Below are 18,115 nucleotides of genomic sequence, written 5' to 3' on the forward strand. Positions count from 1 at the left end.
ACCCAGAAAACAAATGCAAAACTCTGTGTACTTATATGTAGTACACTAGAACCAATACCATTTAAGTGAAAAAAAGAAAAGAAAAGGAAAAGACAGAAGCAATGACATCCATTAACATCAGGAGAATTCCAGAGTTTGGCATTGCACTGGCGTTCATGATTGAAGCAATATTTCAACTGAAATAAATAAGAATTAAAACTTTTTAAAATGAGGCAAATTTCATTATTTCCAAAAATATAATACTAAATTGGAAAAATAAAATTACACTAAGAAAAAAATGTTATTAGATATTCTAGGGGAGCTTAGTAACTAGTGGCAGGCCCAATATCAATATACTGAAATTAATGTCTTTTTCATAAACTATCAAAAAATTGTTTTGAAAGAAAATAATCGAAATCCATAATAGCCGCAAAAACTATAAAAGACATAGGAATAAACCAAACAAGAAATGTGTAAGATCTCTGAAAATAACTGTAAATCTTTTGTTACAAATATAAAAGTTAAGGGAAATACATACTGTACTTTTAGATGAGAAGATTCCATATCATAAAAATATAAAATGACTCAGAGTAAATGCCAAACTCAATCAAATTCTCAGAGGGTTTTTATGGGGTTAGGGGGAGAAAAACAAATTTATTCAACAGCTTATCTGGATGAGCAAATGCTCAAGAATAGCCAGGAAATTTTTGAAAAGGAAGAAAATAAAAATAAATGTGATATTATGCAATAATGGACAAACGGATGAAAAAAGTAACTGAGGAGTTAAGAAAAGGGCACATACATATATGGGGAATTAGTATGTGGAAAAGAGAAAATTTCGTTTCAACAGGGAATAAATAATATGAGGATGGGGCTTCCCTGGTGGCACAGTGGTTGAGAGTCCGCCTGCCGATGCAGGGGACACGGGTTCGTGCCCTGGTCCGGGAAGATCCCACATGCCGCGGAGCAGCTGGACCCGTGAGCCATGGCCGCTGAGCCTGCGCTTCCGGAGCCTGTGCTCCGCAACGGTACAGGCCACAGCAGTGAGAGGCCCGCATACCGAAAAAAAAAAAAATAATAATAATATGAGGATGATTCCAGCCGTATATCATAATGAAAAATAAATTATAAATGATTTAACAAATAAGAATTTTATGTAAAATATATTAGAAAAATATTTTTGAATATTCCTGAGATAAAACACTTTTCTAACCAAGATATGAACATGTCATAAAAGAAATGTGATAGATATGACAGTAAAATTTTAAAGTTCTATATATTACCAGAGCTTAAAAACAAAGTTAAAAGAAGTGATATAAGAAGAAAAATATTTTCAACATATATAACATTAAAGAGTTAATATCCATAGGGGCTTCCCTGGTGGCGCAGTGGTTGAGAGTCCACCTGCCAATGGAGGGGACACGGGTTCGTGCCCCGGTCCAGGAGGATCCCACATGCCGCGGAGTGGCTGGGCCCGTGAGCCATGGCCACTGAGCCTGCGTGTCCGGAGCCTCTGCTCCACAACGGGAGAGGCCACAACAGTGAGAGGCCTGCGTACCGCAAAGAGTTAATATCCATGATATATTAAAAAGTCCTACAAGTCACAGTGAAACAGATTCTTCTAGAAATCTAGAACCAATTCTCACATGAAGTGCAAAGACGAAAGCACAAGAATATTACTGTATTGTTTCTAATGACAAAATATTAAGAACAACCCAAACATATGTCAGAGCATTTTGTATATTTCATAGTGAGAATGTCTCATAGAGTAAGCAATGTGAAAGATCCAGGTTTTTTTTTTATATTCTTCCCAATACTTTGTAATGTCAGTCTCTAAGTTTAGCCATTTTGGTAGCTGTGTAGGGTTATCCAATTACTGTTTTAACTTACATATCTTTTATGGCTATTGGATTGAGCTCCCTTTCATACATTTATTGCATATTCTCTTTTGTGAAGAACTTGTTCAAGTTTTTTACTCATTTTTCCAGTTTGATTGTCTTCCTTATAGATCTATAGGAGCTCTCTCTATATATTTAGATATGAGCTCCTTGATGAAAATATGTATTGAAATATCTCCTCTCAGAGTGCCTTTTCACTCTCTCAGTGGTGTCTTTTCATAATAGAAGTTCTTAGATTTAATGAACAGCAACATCAACAGAACATCAACAGAAACGAATGCATATCCACAGAATGACATGTACAAAAATGGTCACATTAGCTTTATTCATAATAGTCAAATTTAGAAACTAAATGCCCATCAATGAGAGAATGGGTTAAATAAGTTGTAGTATATTCATACAGTGGAAAGCTGCATTTATAAAAAAAAACAAAATTCAGCCAAACACAACAATAGAGATCAATCTCGGAACTATGGTTAAAACATCCACTCTAACAGCACAAATAGATCTACACTCAAGGACAGTGATGGGTTGATTAGATAAGATAGACCAAAATGCATACCATCTAATTCCAATCATGTGATATTTAGCAACAGGCAAAATTATTCTATGGTCAGAGAAGCCAGAATATTGTTTACCAGTGGTTCTCAACTGGGGGTGATTTTGTCCCCCATGGGACATCTGACAATCTCCAAAGACATTCTTTATTGTCAATACAGAGGGAGGGGCTGCTATTGCCATCTAGGATTAAAGGGCAGAGATACTGCCTATTAGATATTGTCTTTTCTTTTTTGTGCATTACATTGGACAGATATATAAGAAGCAATGGTGAATAATTAATTTAATTAAATCTATTAGTATCTACAAAGCAAACATCAAAATTGGAAATAGAAAGAGGGAAGGAAGGGAGGGAAGGAGAGAGGGAGGGGGGAGGGAGGGAGGAAGGCAATTTCTAAATAAGGTAGAACTAAAACTGATTCATTATAACTTTCCAGAGGAATATAGGCAGTGATGGGAAAGAGAGAATGAGGCAAGAGTTCTTTTTTTTAATACTTAGTATTTCTGCTTGATTCTTCTTTATAATTTCTTGTTCCTCCTTCATGCTACCAACATTCTCTGTTTTCTGAGGATATTTATTATGTTTATTTTAAATTATTGAACTACCTTCTCTATTAATTCTGGTTTGTCTAGGTCATAGTGTGTTATCTTTCTTTTATAGCTGTGATCTTCAATTTCTGTTGTTTTTTTTTTCTTCCAGTAAATTCTGGGAGGTGGAGAAAAATCTAGAGATGCATTAACTTTAACTTTGGCCATTCCAGATGGTTTGAAGGATGCAGAATGCCCAAGGCAGAGGGTACCTGTGATATCTCAGCATTTAAGCACCCTCAAAAGGTGGCATTAATATTTAGGAAATATCTTTATAGCTCTCGCAGGGCACTACTCTTACAAGAGCTTACTCCAAAATGTAGTGGTTCTCAAATTTGACTGCACATTATAATAACCTGGGGTGCTTTACAAAATATGCCTGAGTCCCAAACCCCAGAGAATCTCACTTACTTGGTTTTAGTTGTGGCCCTGGCATGAGAATTTCTTGAAGTTCCCCAGTTCTAATGTGTAGCCAAGACTGAAACTAGTTTTACAATCGGAAGATTCAACTTACAGAAAACAACCAATTGTTAATCTGTTTTAATCTTTTCCTAGTAGCAATACCCTCCTGTAGTGGTTCTTAAAACACAGTGTGCTTCCAGATCACATAGTGGGCTTGGAAAATCTCAGATTCCTGGGTCCAGCCCGAAGTTTCTGACTCAATAGCTTGGACTGGTACCTGAGAATTTTCACTTCTAACACATCCCCAAGTGATGCTTATGCCATGGGCCTCATTCTCTAAGAGAACAACTGTTCTACTGTTGATATTTATACACACGCTTAATTTATAAAATGTACATTAATATGTTTCTGGTAACTGTTTTTCACTTTTTAAATAAAGTTATTTAAGCAGTAAAAACAGCATGAACAATTCAGTAAAAATAATTTTAATTTAACTTAAATGAATTAAAATTGATTTTTTAAAAGAAAACTGCTTGAAACTTTGGGGCACTCCAATTAAGCAGAAAAATCCTAGAATGCTGAAAAACTCACATTGGAAGTTACTGTTCTGACCTGAAAACTTGGAAATTATAAATAAAATCAGTAACCTCTATAGTGACCTTAAAGTTTTTCTATAAATATTCTTAATTTTCTTAGCACTTGAAAAACAAAACCCTGAACACATCATTTCTTAACAGGTTCCAGTGAAATATAATGTTAAACGTTGTAATAATCAAAGGAGAGTTTGAGCTATTATCTTTTGATTTGTCTGCATTACATAAACCCAATAAAATAATTGCTTCGGAGAATTTTTTATGAGGATTACTCCTGGAACAACTTATACTGAGAGTTTATTAAACCACCTTGGAGATATAGGATAATAGTTTTTTGTTCTATTAGATCACATAATTCTAATAATGCTAAGCCATAAATTGATTTATGTAATTGATAGTTTCAGATCATATGATATAGATTTGTGTGTTGCACTTTAACACTGCATATTATAGTTTATAGCTAAAAGCTTTAAAAATGCTAATAATAATTAAATATTTTAGATGTGACTACTGCCCCATTGCCTAATGATGTACTTTTTATGTTTCTAAGCTATGTGAGGCAGAAGCTTCAAAGCTACAGTCTATACAACTTCCATTTTTCAAAGAGGAATTCTGCACGTAAGTCATTCTTACATGGAAGCCTAACATGTAGGTATGTAGCATTACACTGCTGAGAATCTTGCTTTCATAGAAGGCAGTCCAAAAATGATAATGAAAACTCTCCAGTTAAAGCAAACCATTTTACTGAATTTAAACTTAGTGGGTTAGAAACTTGAAATTTTTTTTTTTTTTTCTGCTCCTTGCCTTCAACTATCCTCTTTTTCTACCTTTCTCCTTAAGGACATCTTTGAGTCCACAGTAGGACAGGAGTGATAATGTCCTCTAAATAAACCCAAAGAAGTGTCTAGTCTTCATTTGTCCTCAGCTCTCCCTAGAATACAGAGTATTTAAGTCTCCCTGTCCTCAGTTCTGGTTCCTAGTTACCAATTCCCAGTTACAGGTAAGACCTATTCACCACCCTGTAATATTGGTTTTCAAAAAGCAATCATATTAACCTCATACATGAAATTCTTAATGCAATTAATTATTGTTTTTTTACTGAAAAATCTGTCCTTTAGATCTAATTAAATATTTTTCTGAAATACATCTGTTTAAAGTTCAAAGAAAGTTGCTCTTAAATATATGAATCGATTTTTTTGCACAGTTTAAAATTATTTAGAAATATATTAGATAGGATGTGTTACAGAACTATCTAATTTGAGGGTTTGAGTTGTATTATGTATTGACAAATCAGAGTTTTAGATAATTTTACACAAAAATATTGCCCTCACAAAATACGTTTAACAAAACGGGACAGTATTGTATGAGTGAGATTTTTGTGTTTCTAAAATTCTCTGCTCTTAAGAGTTTTACATTGAAAGATAAATTGTTTAAATGAGATGCATACAAGAATGTGAGAGTAAATGCAGCTTCAAGTTAAGCTAAGGTTTCAAAATAAAAACAATAAAACAACAAAATGAACAAAAGCAAACAAACCTACAAAAGCAAACAAACTTACAGTCACTATCCACTCCTCATCTTGTTTGTTCCTATCATGTCACTTTTTTTTCAATATTCATATCAGCTTTGGCTACACCCTAGCTCACATCGCAGAAAGTTTGGCTGAGATTTTACATTTTAACCATTCAATAAACATTCCCAGGTATGAGACCAATCTTAGTGCCAGTTCCAAATTCATTGTAATGAATTATGAATGGCCTACCTTGGGTCAGGTGCCCACCTAGAACTTGCCAGATGTGGATCAAAAGTGGGGTCAGACTGCCCAGTGACCATGGAAGTGTGAGTGTGAAGCATCTTCCAAAGAGGAGGTACTGAAGATGTTCATGCAGTGCTCATACAGGTTTGACAAATTCAAAGGATGAATGAATGAATGAATCACACTAAAGCATAAAATCTATTTTAAAAGTTCTCATCAATAAGGTCTGATATATCCAGGAATGGAAAGTATTTTTCCCCTGGTGATAAGCAAGATAATAATTAAAGCATCATCAAAGATTGACATCATTCTTGGATACTTGTTTTCCTTCCTTTTCCCTCTGCTGTATTTGTCTTGACTTTAAAGTACAGAATTGGCTTTTCATCATTGTTTCTTCTGTTGTGAGAGAATATGTAGTTTTCACATGACAGGATGTTCAGTGTATGTTTTTAGAACTGCTATATTTATTAGTATCCTCCAGTGATGCACACCGAACAGAGTTGTTTGTTTAAAAAAACATAGGAACAGTGCAGATATTAAATAATGGAATTCCTAGTTTCTACTTCCCTTAACTGCCTTTACCTAATTTAGTGAAGTTTTCTCGCACAGACCCAATAAGATATATGAAAATTTTAATTAATAGTTCTATACATATTCTATAATTTTTCAGAGGTTTTTCTTGAAGCTGCAGTGCACTAAGCCAGGATGCAGGCCAAGTGTAGGGTAAATGTCTTCAAAAGAAACATAAGTAAAACCAAACCAAGAAGTATGCCAAGAAGTAAATGAATAAGTAGAGTGCATAAGCAGGAGAGTGATGCTGGATAAATATCTGAGCTACATCATGAGCTTGTGGCTTGTGATCATTTATTTGATATGCCAAGGTGGGTGGATGTACCACCTGGTTCCATTTAGAAGTTTTAGGCACAGGCTAATCTCCTCCTCCCCCACCTTTAGGACCCACTCAGCAGATTTATACACACTCTGGGGCATTCCTGAGGTTACAGGTAGGTTGCCATCATAGTTTTATTTTACTGTACCCTTCCTACAAAATCAAAATTGGAAATTGCAATAGCGTTCATGGGAAGGAAATACTTCTTTGACTATCTCCCATATTCCGCTTCTTAGTATGCCTGTGCTGATTGCTGGTAGTGATCATGAGCATGGAAGCCTGATTAGCATATCCTTACTAGGGTATCTAATTATAAGATTAATAAATAATTAATTACTTGGGTATCTTTATTAGCATAATAAGGAATCCTTGTTAGGACTGCAACAAAATATTTATATAGCAAATATATCTGATGATGATTTTTAAAGGAAAATTCCTAATTTTTTTAAGCTGCAGATTTACATATTTGCTCAATGATTCTTGTCATCCTTTGAGATGAGCGTTATGGATATGCTACATCATTTTCAACTTTAAATTAGATGGGTTTACTTGATATAACAGGAAGAATCATTCACTGCTGTGAATGATTAACCATGGCAAAACTAGTTTTCAGACCAGTTACAAATTTCATTATGGCTTAAATAATTTTTAATGGTATCGTACTCATAAAATCGAACTTTGCTGCATAAATCTGGTAGTTATATTAACTCCATTTAGAATAAGAAAAAACAGTTACTTTTAATTTTAAACTTTTTTCCTTACTAACAAAAGGTTCAATTTTTAAAAATCTAAACCCCTTATAGATGTAGGAAGTAAGTCCTTTTATTATCCAACTGTTTGCTGACGGATAGCACTAGTGACAGAGTAGAAAACATTGTGTGGTACAAAAGGGCCCAATTTTAAAAATCAGGAGGTTTAAGCTTAGTCATGCCTTCAGTATTTTTGTCCGCTAAAAAATTTATAGAACCTCTCTAGACATTCCTCTTCTCTTCAACAAAATTTAGAGGATTACATTTACTTCTATATAGTATGTAAGAATTCTAAGACTCTACAGATATATGAAAATCTATTTAGTGTTAATTTTTTTTCCTTCAAGTAATGGAATTTGATTAACCTGAAGAATTTGCACTATATCTTTCTATCTAGAGAGCTGTGGTATATGAATAAAAGAAACATTATTACTACTATTCAAAATTAGAAATCTTACTTTTTATTCATTCTGTATATTAACCTATATTTACTGAACACCAACCACATGCAGGCATACTTGTTAAATACAAAGGCAGTGAAAAATTCCTGTCCTTGAAGAGTTTACACAAAAGTTTCATACTGCCGACCAATGAGTTCTACAGCTTACAGATATATTTGATTTGGTGTGCAATGTTGACTGCACAGTGTTTTTTTGATATTTTTATTTATTTTACTTGCTAATTAAAAAGTGATGTCACATAAATATATGAATTTATGGTTTATTTTGAGAAAAAAATCAACTTATGCTTTCTTGTCTTGTATGATGAAAACTGACTAAAAGTAAATGACATCTACTTTTAGACAGGACCATCAATCCCTAGTTGATTATATATGCATTTACCTATCCACTCCCAGCCTCATTTAGGTTTAACCGCTGATCTACAAACATAAAATTAATTGGGAAAATATCTCACTGAGAGAAGCCATACTGAGCCAGCTAAGTATGCTGTAAGAGTTTCATGTTAATGCTAAGATAGCCAATATATATACCTAAGAAATGATTTTGTCAAGAGATAGCCATAAAGGATGGGATAAAGAGAAAGACATAATACAGTTAATAAACTTGTGAGAATCAAGGATATAAGACAATTTGATCATTTAGTTTATAAGACATTTCACAGCATATGAATTAATTTTTGTGTTAGGCTATTTATCTATGAATTCAGCCCAGGGAAATTCTATGCAGGCACATTTCAAATATTAACAATACTGGCCATTTCCTCATCTTTGAATTCTACCAAAGTGTTTAAATATAAATAAGCCTTTAGGACAAACTTAAAGAACCAATAGGAAAGAAGGAAGAACTGTAAAGAGAATAGTAATATTAATCTGAATCAAAGGAGGAGGAGGCAAAGAGAAGGGGATGGTGTATGTAGAAAGAAAAAGAAAATAAAAATCATGACAGAGAAACAAAAAGTGCTATTTCACATGCCCCACTAGCACTTGGTGACTATTTGGTTTACTGCCAGCTAAAAAATGCAGGAAAATAAAATAAAATAATAATTTTAGTTTACAAGGTAGTACCATTCTAAATTAGTATGTAAATACTTATTATGTTTGGCTGCATCTTTTTGTTTAGCTTACAGTTTTTAAACTCCTTACTATTAAAAAAAATCAAAAAGTTTGGAAACAACCTAACTGTTCATCAACAAGGACTTGATTAAAATAATGTCCTTATTATGGAAAACTTTGTAATAATAAAATCAGCCAGAGCTGATTTATCTTTCAATTAGTCACAATAGACATAGTGCCTAAGGCTCACCAGTACTTTTAGGGACCCATGAAAATGTGCTAATTTAAATTTCTTTTAAAATCAGAAAAAATAAATATAATAATAATAAATAATAATGAATCCAAGCTTGATTATATTCATCTTTATACCAACACAGTCATAAAATAGAACATTATTATTATTACTATTACCATTACTGTTACTATTACTATTATTTATGGAGAAAGGGGTCAAAGAAGGCAAAAGAACCTAGGGCTCACAAAAATCACAATTCAGCCCTGAATAAAACAGTATGACAAATCTCATGATGTACTGATATGGAAAGATCTCCAAGGTATTTTAAAAAATAACACCAACAGAAAAGCAAAGTACCAAACTGTATGTAAAGAATACTACCATTTCATTTGTGTTAAAAAGGACACTTTTATATAACTTGTATACATATGTTTATCACTGGAAAATGCATGAGAAACTGAAAATATTTAGGCTCTGAGAGAGGAACTGTTTATCTGGTAAATAGGGATGGAAGACAGTTTTTCAGTAAATATCCTTTTGTACATTTTGAATTTTGAACCATATAAATTTAATATCTGTTCAAATAAAAATATTTTAAAATTTTAAAATATTTCTTAAAAATTTAAAAATATTTTTAAAGTATTTAAATAAAAATATTTAAAAACTAGTCGGTTTTCATCATACAGAAGCAACTGATCATTAGGAAGCACTTCTCTCTCTTACATGGCATCAAGTATATCCTTCCAAATTAATGAGCCATTTTAAGATATAATGCTTACTATCCCAATATCATATGCTCTTTCTGGAATTAAAAACACAAGTATATTGTCTCCAACAAATTCTAAATCTGGCTTCAGCTCTATCAAAGAATGGCAAGATCTGTTCACAAAGGCTTGCATATTTAATTGCCTTGGTGAATTTGGTTATTTTCTGAGGTGCCTGCCCTGTTTCTCAGCTTTAAGACATAAACTGCACCTCCTCCCCTGCCCTACTAATATCAACCACCACCCTATATTGTACTGAAGAGGCCCTAGAGAAGACAGTTGCAGACATACCTGTTACAGATTATAAACTTCATGACCCTATGATCCCAATGACTCTTCGTGCCTCAGTAAATTCCCACTGCCCCATAAATGCAGTTTTTAACCCACTTGGCGACACTCGTGCTAAGGAAGATTATACTGTGCACATATAAAGCCAGTCATAACTGCCTTGTCTCACAAAATAATCTCTGTTTTCCCCTCAAACCTGACACTGACTTCTCCTTTTAGGTTCATTGCCAATAGACTATCCCTCACCTTAGGAACACTAAACTGCTGCACAGGCTGAAATGTTAATTAATGTAACCCTCCTCAATGAGGCCTTACCTTCTCCCAAGTGATGATGGCAATGAATGGGAGGCAAAGGTGTTATCACCCTACTCCATACTGGTTCCACTCTCAGACATCACCCTCCTGTATTCTTGCCTGTACTTAGACCACAGTCTTGGGTTTACTTCCCACAGTTATTATTCACTGGATTGGGTGCTCAGTTACAGCCTATGAGACCATTCACCATTTAATATTGCCTCAGCTCTATCCACTTCTGCTTTTCAAACAACTGACACAACAAATTTATTTTTTAAATCTTTAAGACAGAGAGACTCTGTCTACCTAAAACCCTAAAATGAGGTCACTGGCATATATTCCCTTAAGAAATAATTCACTGGCAGAGATGCAGAAAATATTTAAATAAAATAATACTTTAGTGATATTTTTCATAACAGTGCTCCAGCTACAGGAAAACTGTCCAACGTAGTGATTACATATAATAAATCATTAAAATTCATGTTTACAAAGATATTTGAGACAAAATATTATTTATGACATAAATATAAAAATAGAATAAAAATTATATATACTTATTGGACTAAATATACAAGAAAAAATTATATATGTATATATACATATACATACATACAGGCACATGTATAATATTGGAATAAAGGAAATTCTCAGGGTGGTAGAATTATTGCTTCTTTAAACTGTAAGTTTCTAAACTCCAATAGTATCAACGTATCACTTTTATTATTAGGAAAAATGCCATCTTCATGATCCACTGTAAGAAATACTTGACGAAGATATATTTTTATTTGTAGCTATATATTTATATTATCTTTCCATAGATATAACTCTATTCATTATTTTTGGCTGGTTGCTGTAAGTCTAACGATATTTCTCCTTATTATTATTTTAACAATGCCTATTTAGCATCAATATTGTGTCACTTCAATTTTCACTTCCAATCATAGGAGCTTCCTACTTCATAAACCCCACTTCACACCTGACATTTCCCACCTCATATTTCACAAATGTTATAGCCTTACAACAGCATGATTCTACTTATAAACATTCCACTTCTACCCTTAGGAGTTTCCTACTTCATAATCCCACTTCACATCTGACATTTCAAACTTCACATGTCACATGTCATACTTCACAAATGGGAAAGTGTATTTCCATTTAGTTCACCTCCCTTGTCCTTTACCTTTATGCTCTATTGGCATGTTTTTACATGTACATGCATCATAAATGTGGCCTTATGCAAAGCACTAAATTCTTTTTAAGAAAATTAGAAGAGAATTAAAAAATTGGGCTTTGTATTTACACAGTGATTTTCCATTTCCACTTGCCATTCTCTCCTTCCTGTAAATCGAAATTTCCATCTTGTATCACTTCCATCCAGCCTGAAAAACATCCTGTAGTGCCGTCTGTTTGAAATGAGTTTCCTCAGCTTTCACTTGCCCGAAAATATCTTTATTTTGCCATATTTTTTGGAAGACAATTTTACTGGATATATAATTCAAGATGGATAACTTTTTAATTTCTTTTTAGCACCTTAAAGATGCTACCGCTCCTGGTCTTCATTGTTTCCGATGAGAACTCTGCCTTCATATATATTATTGTTCTTCTGTAATGAATGCATCTTTTTTCTATGGCTCCTTTCAAGACGTTCTAATTTGGACTCTGATATCTGTGACTCTCTGTGTGACTCTGATATGCCTATATGCAGTTTTCTTGGTATTTATCTTGCTAACTGCTCTCTGACCTTCTTGGAACTGTAAGTGAAAGTTTTTCAATCATTTTTCAAAAATATTTATTGCCTCATTATAATGATTTTTCTTTTGGAGCTCCAATGCATATATATTAAACTGTGTAATATTGGTCCATAAGTTCAAGGGGGTTTGTTCATTTTTTCTTGAATCTTTTTAGATCTCTGTTCTTGAGACTGTATAATTTCTGTTTATCTGTTTTCCAAGTCCCTGTAAATTGGTGAGATCCAATCTCAAAACTCTGTCTCCTCTAAGAATCTCGTTAGGGCTTGGTTTTAAGCTTTGTTAAAGTGGGTATAAACAGGGCCTTTCTCTGGGTGTGGCTTTTATCATAAAGCAGTGATTCAGCTTGATTCCCACTTTGTTAGGAGGTGTTAAAGGGTCTATTCAAGAAGTCTGGGCCCTAAGTTCGAAGTCCCCAGCACTGCTTAATGTCTAATCTCTCTGTTCTGCTCTTACCTCTGTAACAGCCAGTCTCTTATTAACTTTGTGTGGCTGTGTTTGGTGGTACTGCCCAGCTCTCAGTCAAGGGTGTGTGGGAAACCACCACATGAACTTCATGACCTCCACAGACTCCTTCTCTTAATGCCCTGGTCCACAGATCCCAACCACTTCAAAAGCCCAGAACTCTGACCTCTGCCTCTTCAGATAAGAGAGACTTACACATTCTGATTGAACTCCAGGTTGATGCACTATAGCTGGGAAATTTTCCCCAGGCAGAGATCCAGGGAAACTGTGGGGCTCACCTTGTTTCTTTCCTCTCAGGAACCATAGCCCATTTACATGGTCATTTTCTTTTAGATATTTAACCCTAATATTTATTCATATCCCTACTTGGTTATGTGGTACCTACCCCAACAACACTGTTCCTTCTTATTCTTGAACTGTTGCTCTTTAGTTGTCCTCTGACATTCCAATTCTGCCTTCACGTTTGAGCTCTTTAGTACATTCTCTTGACTTCCTGGTTTTGTGATCAGTTTGTATTCTCTTTTCATATTGAACTTTTTCTTTTTGGACTTCAGGGTATAGACAGTCCCACCTGATGTGGAAATAAACTGCCACTTAAAGTATAAGAGACTCAATCTATCAGATGTCGCTATGAATGACCATTCCAGTTGAGCCAACCTCCTACCTTCCCTCTTCCTTAATGGGAGGGGAAGAGGGAAGGTAGGGAATTCTGACACCAGAGAACACTCATTTGAGCCTTGCTCTCTATTAGATAGAACTGAAAATGAAATGCCTATCAATATAAATTGTCTTCTTTTTTGTTGCTAACATAAACAAATTTTGTCAGGGACTAGAATATGCCCATTTTAACATTAAAATTCCAAGACTCCCAGAAGCTAGAAGTGGCCATGTGACATACCTTCTCTCATCAGTGAGATGTGTGTCAAGGGCATCAGGTGGGACTTTGGGTAACCAGTTGTTTTCACTGTTTTAAAAAAAAAAAAGACATACATGGCTCCTCATTTCTCCTTATGCCCATTCCCCATCCCCTTTCCACTTACTCACAAGGTCAACTTAAATTAGTCAATCCCACCTTTACCAAAAACACAGGAGAAAAAATAAATGTTTATTTGCTGTATGCCACTGATATCTTTATAGTTACTGGCTATGCAGCATTAATCTAGCAATAGCTGATTGAGACAATTAGCTAGACTCAAATCATGGAAACCTAGAACTAGGAGAAGATAAAATGCAGCACGCAATAACCCACCTCTGCTGCTAGACTGCCTGGGTTCACTGCCCAGCTCTATTGTTTTTACTCATGTTGATTTTTACCAGTTTGATTATCCTTGATCTCAGTTTCCTTAATTGTAAAATAGAATAATGGTTTAGTTTTAGTTTGTTTTTTTCTGGTAAGGACTAAACAAAGATAATCATTTAACATTTGATAAAATGATATCTGGTACACAATAGATGCTTAATTAATATTCAAAATTATTATTCAATACTAGAGCAGGGAGGGAGGGTTAGATTTTACTTATCAGGCCAGTGGTATTTTACAGATTTCCACGGAAGACTGTTGTTCTGTCAGCTGGAGTGTTCCCTGATAAATTAGAATAATGGTGGGTTTTTCCTAGTATGCAGATTAATTTAAGTAAATTGATATAAATTACTTGTTCTAATAATTTTTCTCCCCTATATGTTTTAAAATCTCTAGTGATTGGAACAACTTGTTTGTGAGACAAATTAAAACATGTAAATGAACAAATATCATTATTATTAATAGAAAAAATTCAGAAACACCAATTATACTTAGTTTGACAATCTGTCTTTTAAATAGACATGTGTGCCCCCAAATTGTCACTTTATATTATACAAGCAAAATACAATATTTTCTCCCAGGAAACTTGCTCCTAGTTCCTGTGATTGAATTGAAAATACTGTTTCATGACACTTTACAAATAATACAGTATTATGCAAAAAACACAATAATCTGCAGGTTTAAGATCTCTAGCAATATAAAAATAATCCCTTGTCAGAGGCAGGGAACAGAAAAGAGTTGATTAGTGACAGAGACATTAGGAAAATGGAGAAAATTTGACAACATTTGGACATAGGTGGTGAGAGAGAGAAGAGATTCTTAAACTTTAGTGCAAATAAAAATTACCCTGAGAGCTTAATAAAAATGCATACAGAGTCCATGTCCCCAATCCCAAAAATTCTGGCTTAGAATTTCTGGAATAGTGACCTAGAACCTGCATTTTTAACAAATCCCATTTCTGATTCTGATTCAGGTAGCTAAGAATCACATTTGGAGAAACACTAGAACATGATATGCTCTAACTATTTGGAATCACTAGTTTAACTCTGCTATTTCAGAATTATTTAGCACTTTGCAGTTATTGGCAAGCAATGATGCCAGTGGAAAGCCAAGGGTAAAGGATGACTCCAAGATTTTATGCCTGAACACCTGAGTGAAGAATAATGCCATTAATCAAGACAAGGAACAAAATGGTAAAAATGAGATACTGTAAAGAAAGAAAGATGATGATGAACTTTTTTTGTTTTTTGATTGTTGAATATTGGACTTTTTTGAGGAGTGGAAGGGAGTGGCATTACATACTAACCCTCTTCCACATATGACTCTGAATAAGGTTGTGAATAAGGGAGAGAAGAAACCCAAGGAGCCACTTCATTACTGATAAATGCCCAGGTTGGAAGCTAAAATTAGGGTGTGTCACCGATGGTCTTCCTCACACTGGAACCCAGCATTAAGAGGCCTAGTCCCTGCAATTCTACGTGGCAGGAGCAACTGCATTGCTCTGCTACCCCCAAGCAGCTAGAAGACACTATCCTCTCCACCTTACCTACAATAGTCCTTTACACAATTTTTACTGTGGACTCTGTACTTGTCATTTATAACACACACTTCAGAATCAGAATGAATGCAAGTGTTTATTCTGTTATCTCCATTTGAACCTAAGTGCTAAGAGAGCAAGGATCATATCTTACTTGCCTACTATTCAATACTCAGACCCAGTGCTAAGAAAGGAGTAGAACGTCTAAACAATTTGTTGAATGAATAAGTTTTTAAAAGAACAAATACTAACTTTGACTTCTGGTCTGGTGTGTGTTTGCATCTGCTCAAACCAAAGTTCCATGTTACTGATGTCAAAGTTAAACAGGCAGGGCTTCCCTGGTGGCGCAGTGGTTGACAGTCCGCCTGCCGATTCAGGGGACACGGGTTCGTGCCCCGGTCCAGGAAGATCCCACATGCCGCGGAGCGGCTGGGCCCGGGAGCCACGGCCGCTGAGCCTGCGCGTCCGGAGCCTGTGCTCCGCAATGGGAGAGGCCACAACAGTGAGAGGTCCGCGTACGGCAAAAAAAAAAAAAAAAAAAAAAAAAAAAAAAAAAAGTTAAACAGGCAAGGAAGACTTATCCAAGATTACTGCAATTGAGAAGAGGGGCCAGGACTCTGAGCTCAACTCACCAGAAAATAACAAAAAGCTTATGAGATTTTAAGAGTAGGGAGGCTCTTAGGCCAATTCTGTTTACTAATTTACCTTACCCAAAGAAAAAGTAAAATTTTCTCGTAGCTTCGTGGCAGAAGGTAGTTTTACAAATTGAAACAAGATGCCTGCCTAAGTTAGGCTCCTACCCTTCCAAAGAGACTGGGGAATAGGGATATCTTCTTTGTTGACATTTTTCAAAAGGATGGCTCCTTGTTCCTTAAGAAAGACAGCCCTGGGTGGTAACACCGGCAAGAATTTTTTTAAAGATTTATATTTCAAAAATGCAGAGAATCAATGTACAGTTTCAAGTTTTCTAACGTAAATGCCCTAAGAAAAGACAGGTCAACGACCTAGAGGCAGGAAGAAACCTGTCTAAAATTTGTACCTGAGCTGAGGGAAACGTCAAGTCGGTCTTAATAAATGATTAGCTGTGTTTCTGCAGTTCTGCACCAACGAACTCAAATTACGAGCTTCCAATCTCTCATGGTTTCTTCATGCAAAGAGCTGCTGCACACTTTAAACACCTTTTTTTTGCTTACTTTCTTACTTGTGAGCCAACCACGGATCTCTTCCCCGCGCCTCTGGCAGGGCGCGTGCGCAGATGGTCTTGCGCGCCTGACGTCACGGAACGCGCCAGCCCCGGCATGTTAGCAACCGAAAGCGTCCCTGGTAGCAGTGGCTGCTGAGATGTACGAACTTCCGGTTATCCCGGCAGCTGCAGCCGCTGACGCTTCTGCCACCTGCTGTGGCCGGGTCTTAGCCCGGGATTTGGCCACCCTTCGTTCTTCACTGCGCCCATGGTCCCACCTGGAGCCAGGGCGGCGGGCCCGGCAGCTCCCACGTGGTGAGAGGGCGGTCCGGGGAAAATGAAGGCGACGCACTGTAGCTGCTGCCTCAGCCACCTGCTTGCCTCCGCCCTCCTGCTGTTGCTACTGCTGCCTGAGTTGAGAGGGCCCTTGGAGGTACTGCTGCAGGCGGCCGAGGCCGTGCCGGATCCCATGCCTCCGGACCGTGGGCCGCGAACCCTCCCACCTCTGCCGTCCGGCCCCACAGCTGCCCAGTCCCCGGGCCGTGCTCCGGCCGAAGCCGAGGGACAACGGGGCGCCGAGGGCGTCAATAGCAGCACTCCCAGTGCGGGGCTTGCAGCCGAAGACCCAGGCGGGAAAGCGGGGGAAGAAGGCCCGGTGGGTGGCGTCCTCGCTGTGAGCCCCAACCCCGGCGACAGGCCCATGACCCAACGAGCCCTGACCGTGTTGATGGTGGTGAGTGGCGCGGTGCTGGTGTACTTCGTCGTCAGAACGGTCAGGTGAGGCGAAGCCTCGATGAGCCTCCCTCGCAGGCCTGAAATGGGCTATCTTTTGACCTGGCGTTGCCCTCTTCCCACCCCCAGTATCATGGGTGCCTGCCTGAGTGAAAGACTGTGAGGATGAATGTCTTAAAAGCCTGTGGTACCTTTGGGAGTATTTAAACCACCAGTACTTGCTCCCTTTCATTTATAAGTTATAAATTAGTACCAAACCTCTAAATCAATCTTTATTTGAGTAAATTAATACTAATGCAGAATGACCTTATTATATGGGTACTTTATCTTATAAAATGTAAAAGAAGAAAAGTTCTTTTAGCAGTAGTTTCTTTTTTTTTTACATCTTTATTGGAGTATAATTGCTTTACAATGGTGTGTTAGTTTCTGCTTTATAACAAAGTGAATCAGTTATACATATACATATGTTCCCATATCTCTTCCCTCTTGCGTCTCCCTCCCTCCCACCCTCCCTAGCCCACCCCTCTAGGTGGTCACAAAGCACCAAGCTGATCTCACTGTGCTATGCGGCTGCTTCCCACTAGCTATTTTACATTTGGTAGTGTATATATGTCCATGCAACTCTCTCACTTTGTCACAGCTTA

At 36.5% G+C, this 18,115-nt stretch overlaps 1 protein-coding gene across 2 annotated transcripts in view; it reads left to right on the forward strand.

Moving 5' to 3' along the window:
- Window positions 1-16,923: 16,923 nt before the first annotated feature.
- The window catches only part of FAM174A (family with sequence similarity 174 member A), a 35,449-nt gene continuing 34,257 nt past the window's right edge, over window positions 16,924-18,115 (forward strand). For both annotated transcript variants that reach the window (XM_060146169.1, XM_060146170.1), the window contains exon 1: window positions 16,924-17,516. In XM_060146169.1, the coding sequence (XP_060002152.1) occupies window positions 17,077-17,516 (440 nt within the window). In that variant the 5' untranslated portion in view covers window positions 16,924-17,076. The remainder of the gene's footprint in view (window positions 17,517-18,115) is intronic.

This window comes from Lagenorhynchus albirostris, chromosome 3 (assembly GCF_949774975.1).
Source record: "Lagenorhynchus albirostris chromosome 3, mLagAlb1.1, whole genome shotgun sequence".
NCBI lineage: Eukaryota > Metazoa > Chordata > Mammalia > Artiodactyla > Delphinidae > Lagenorhynchus > Lagenorhynchus albirostris.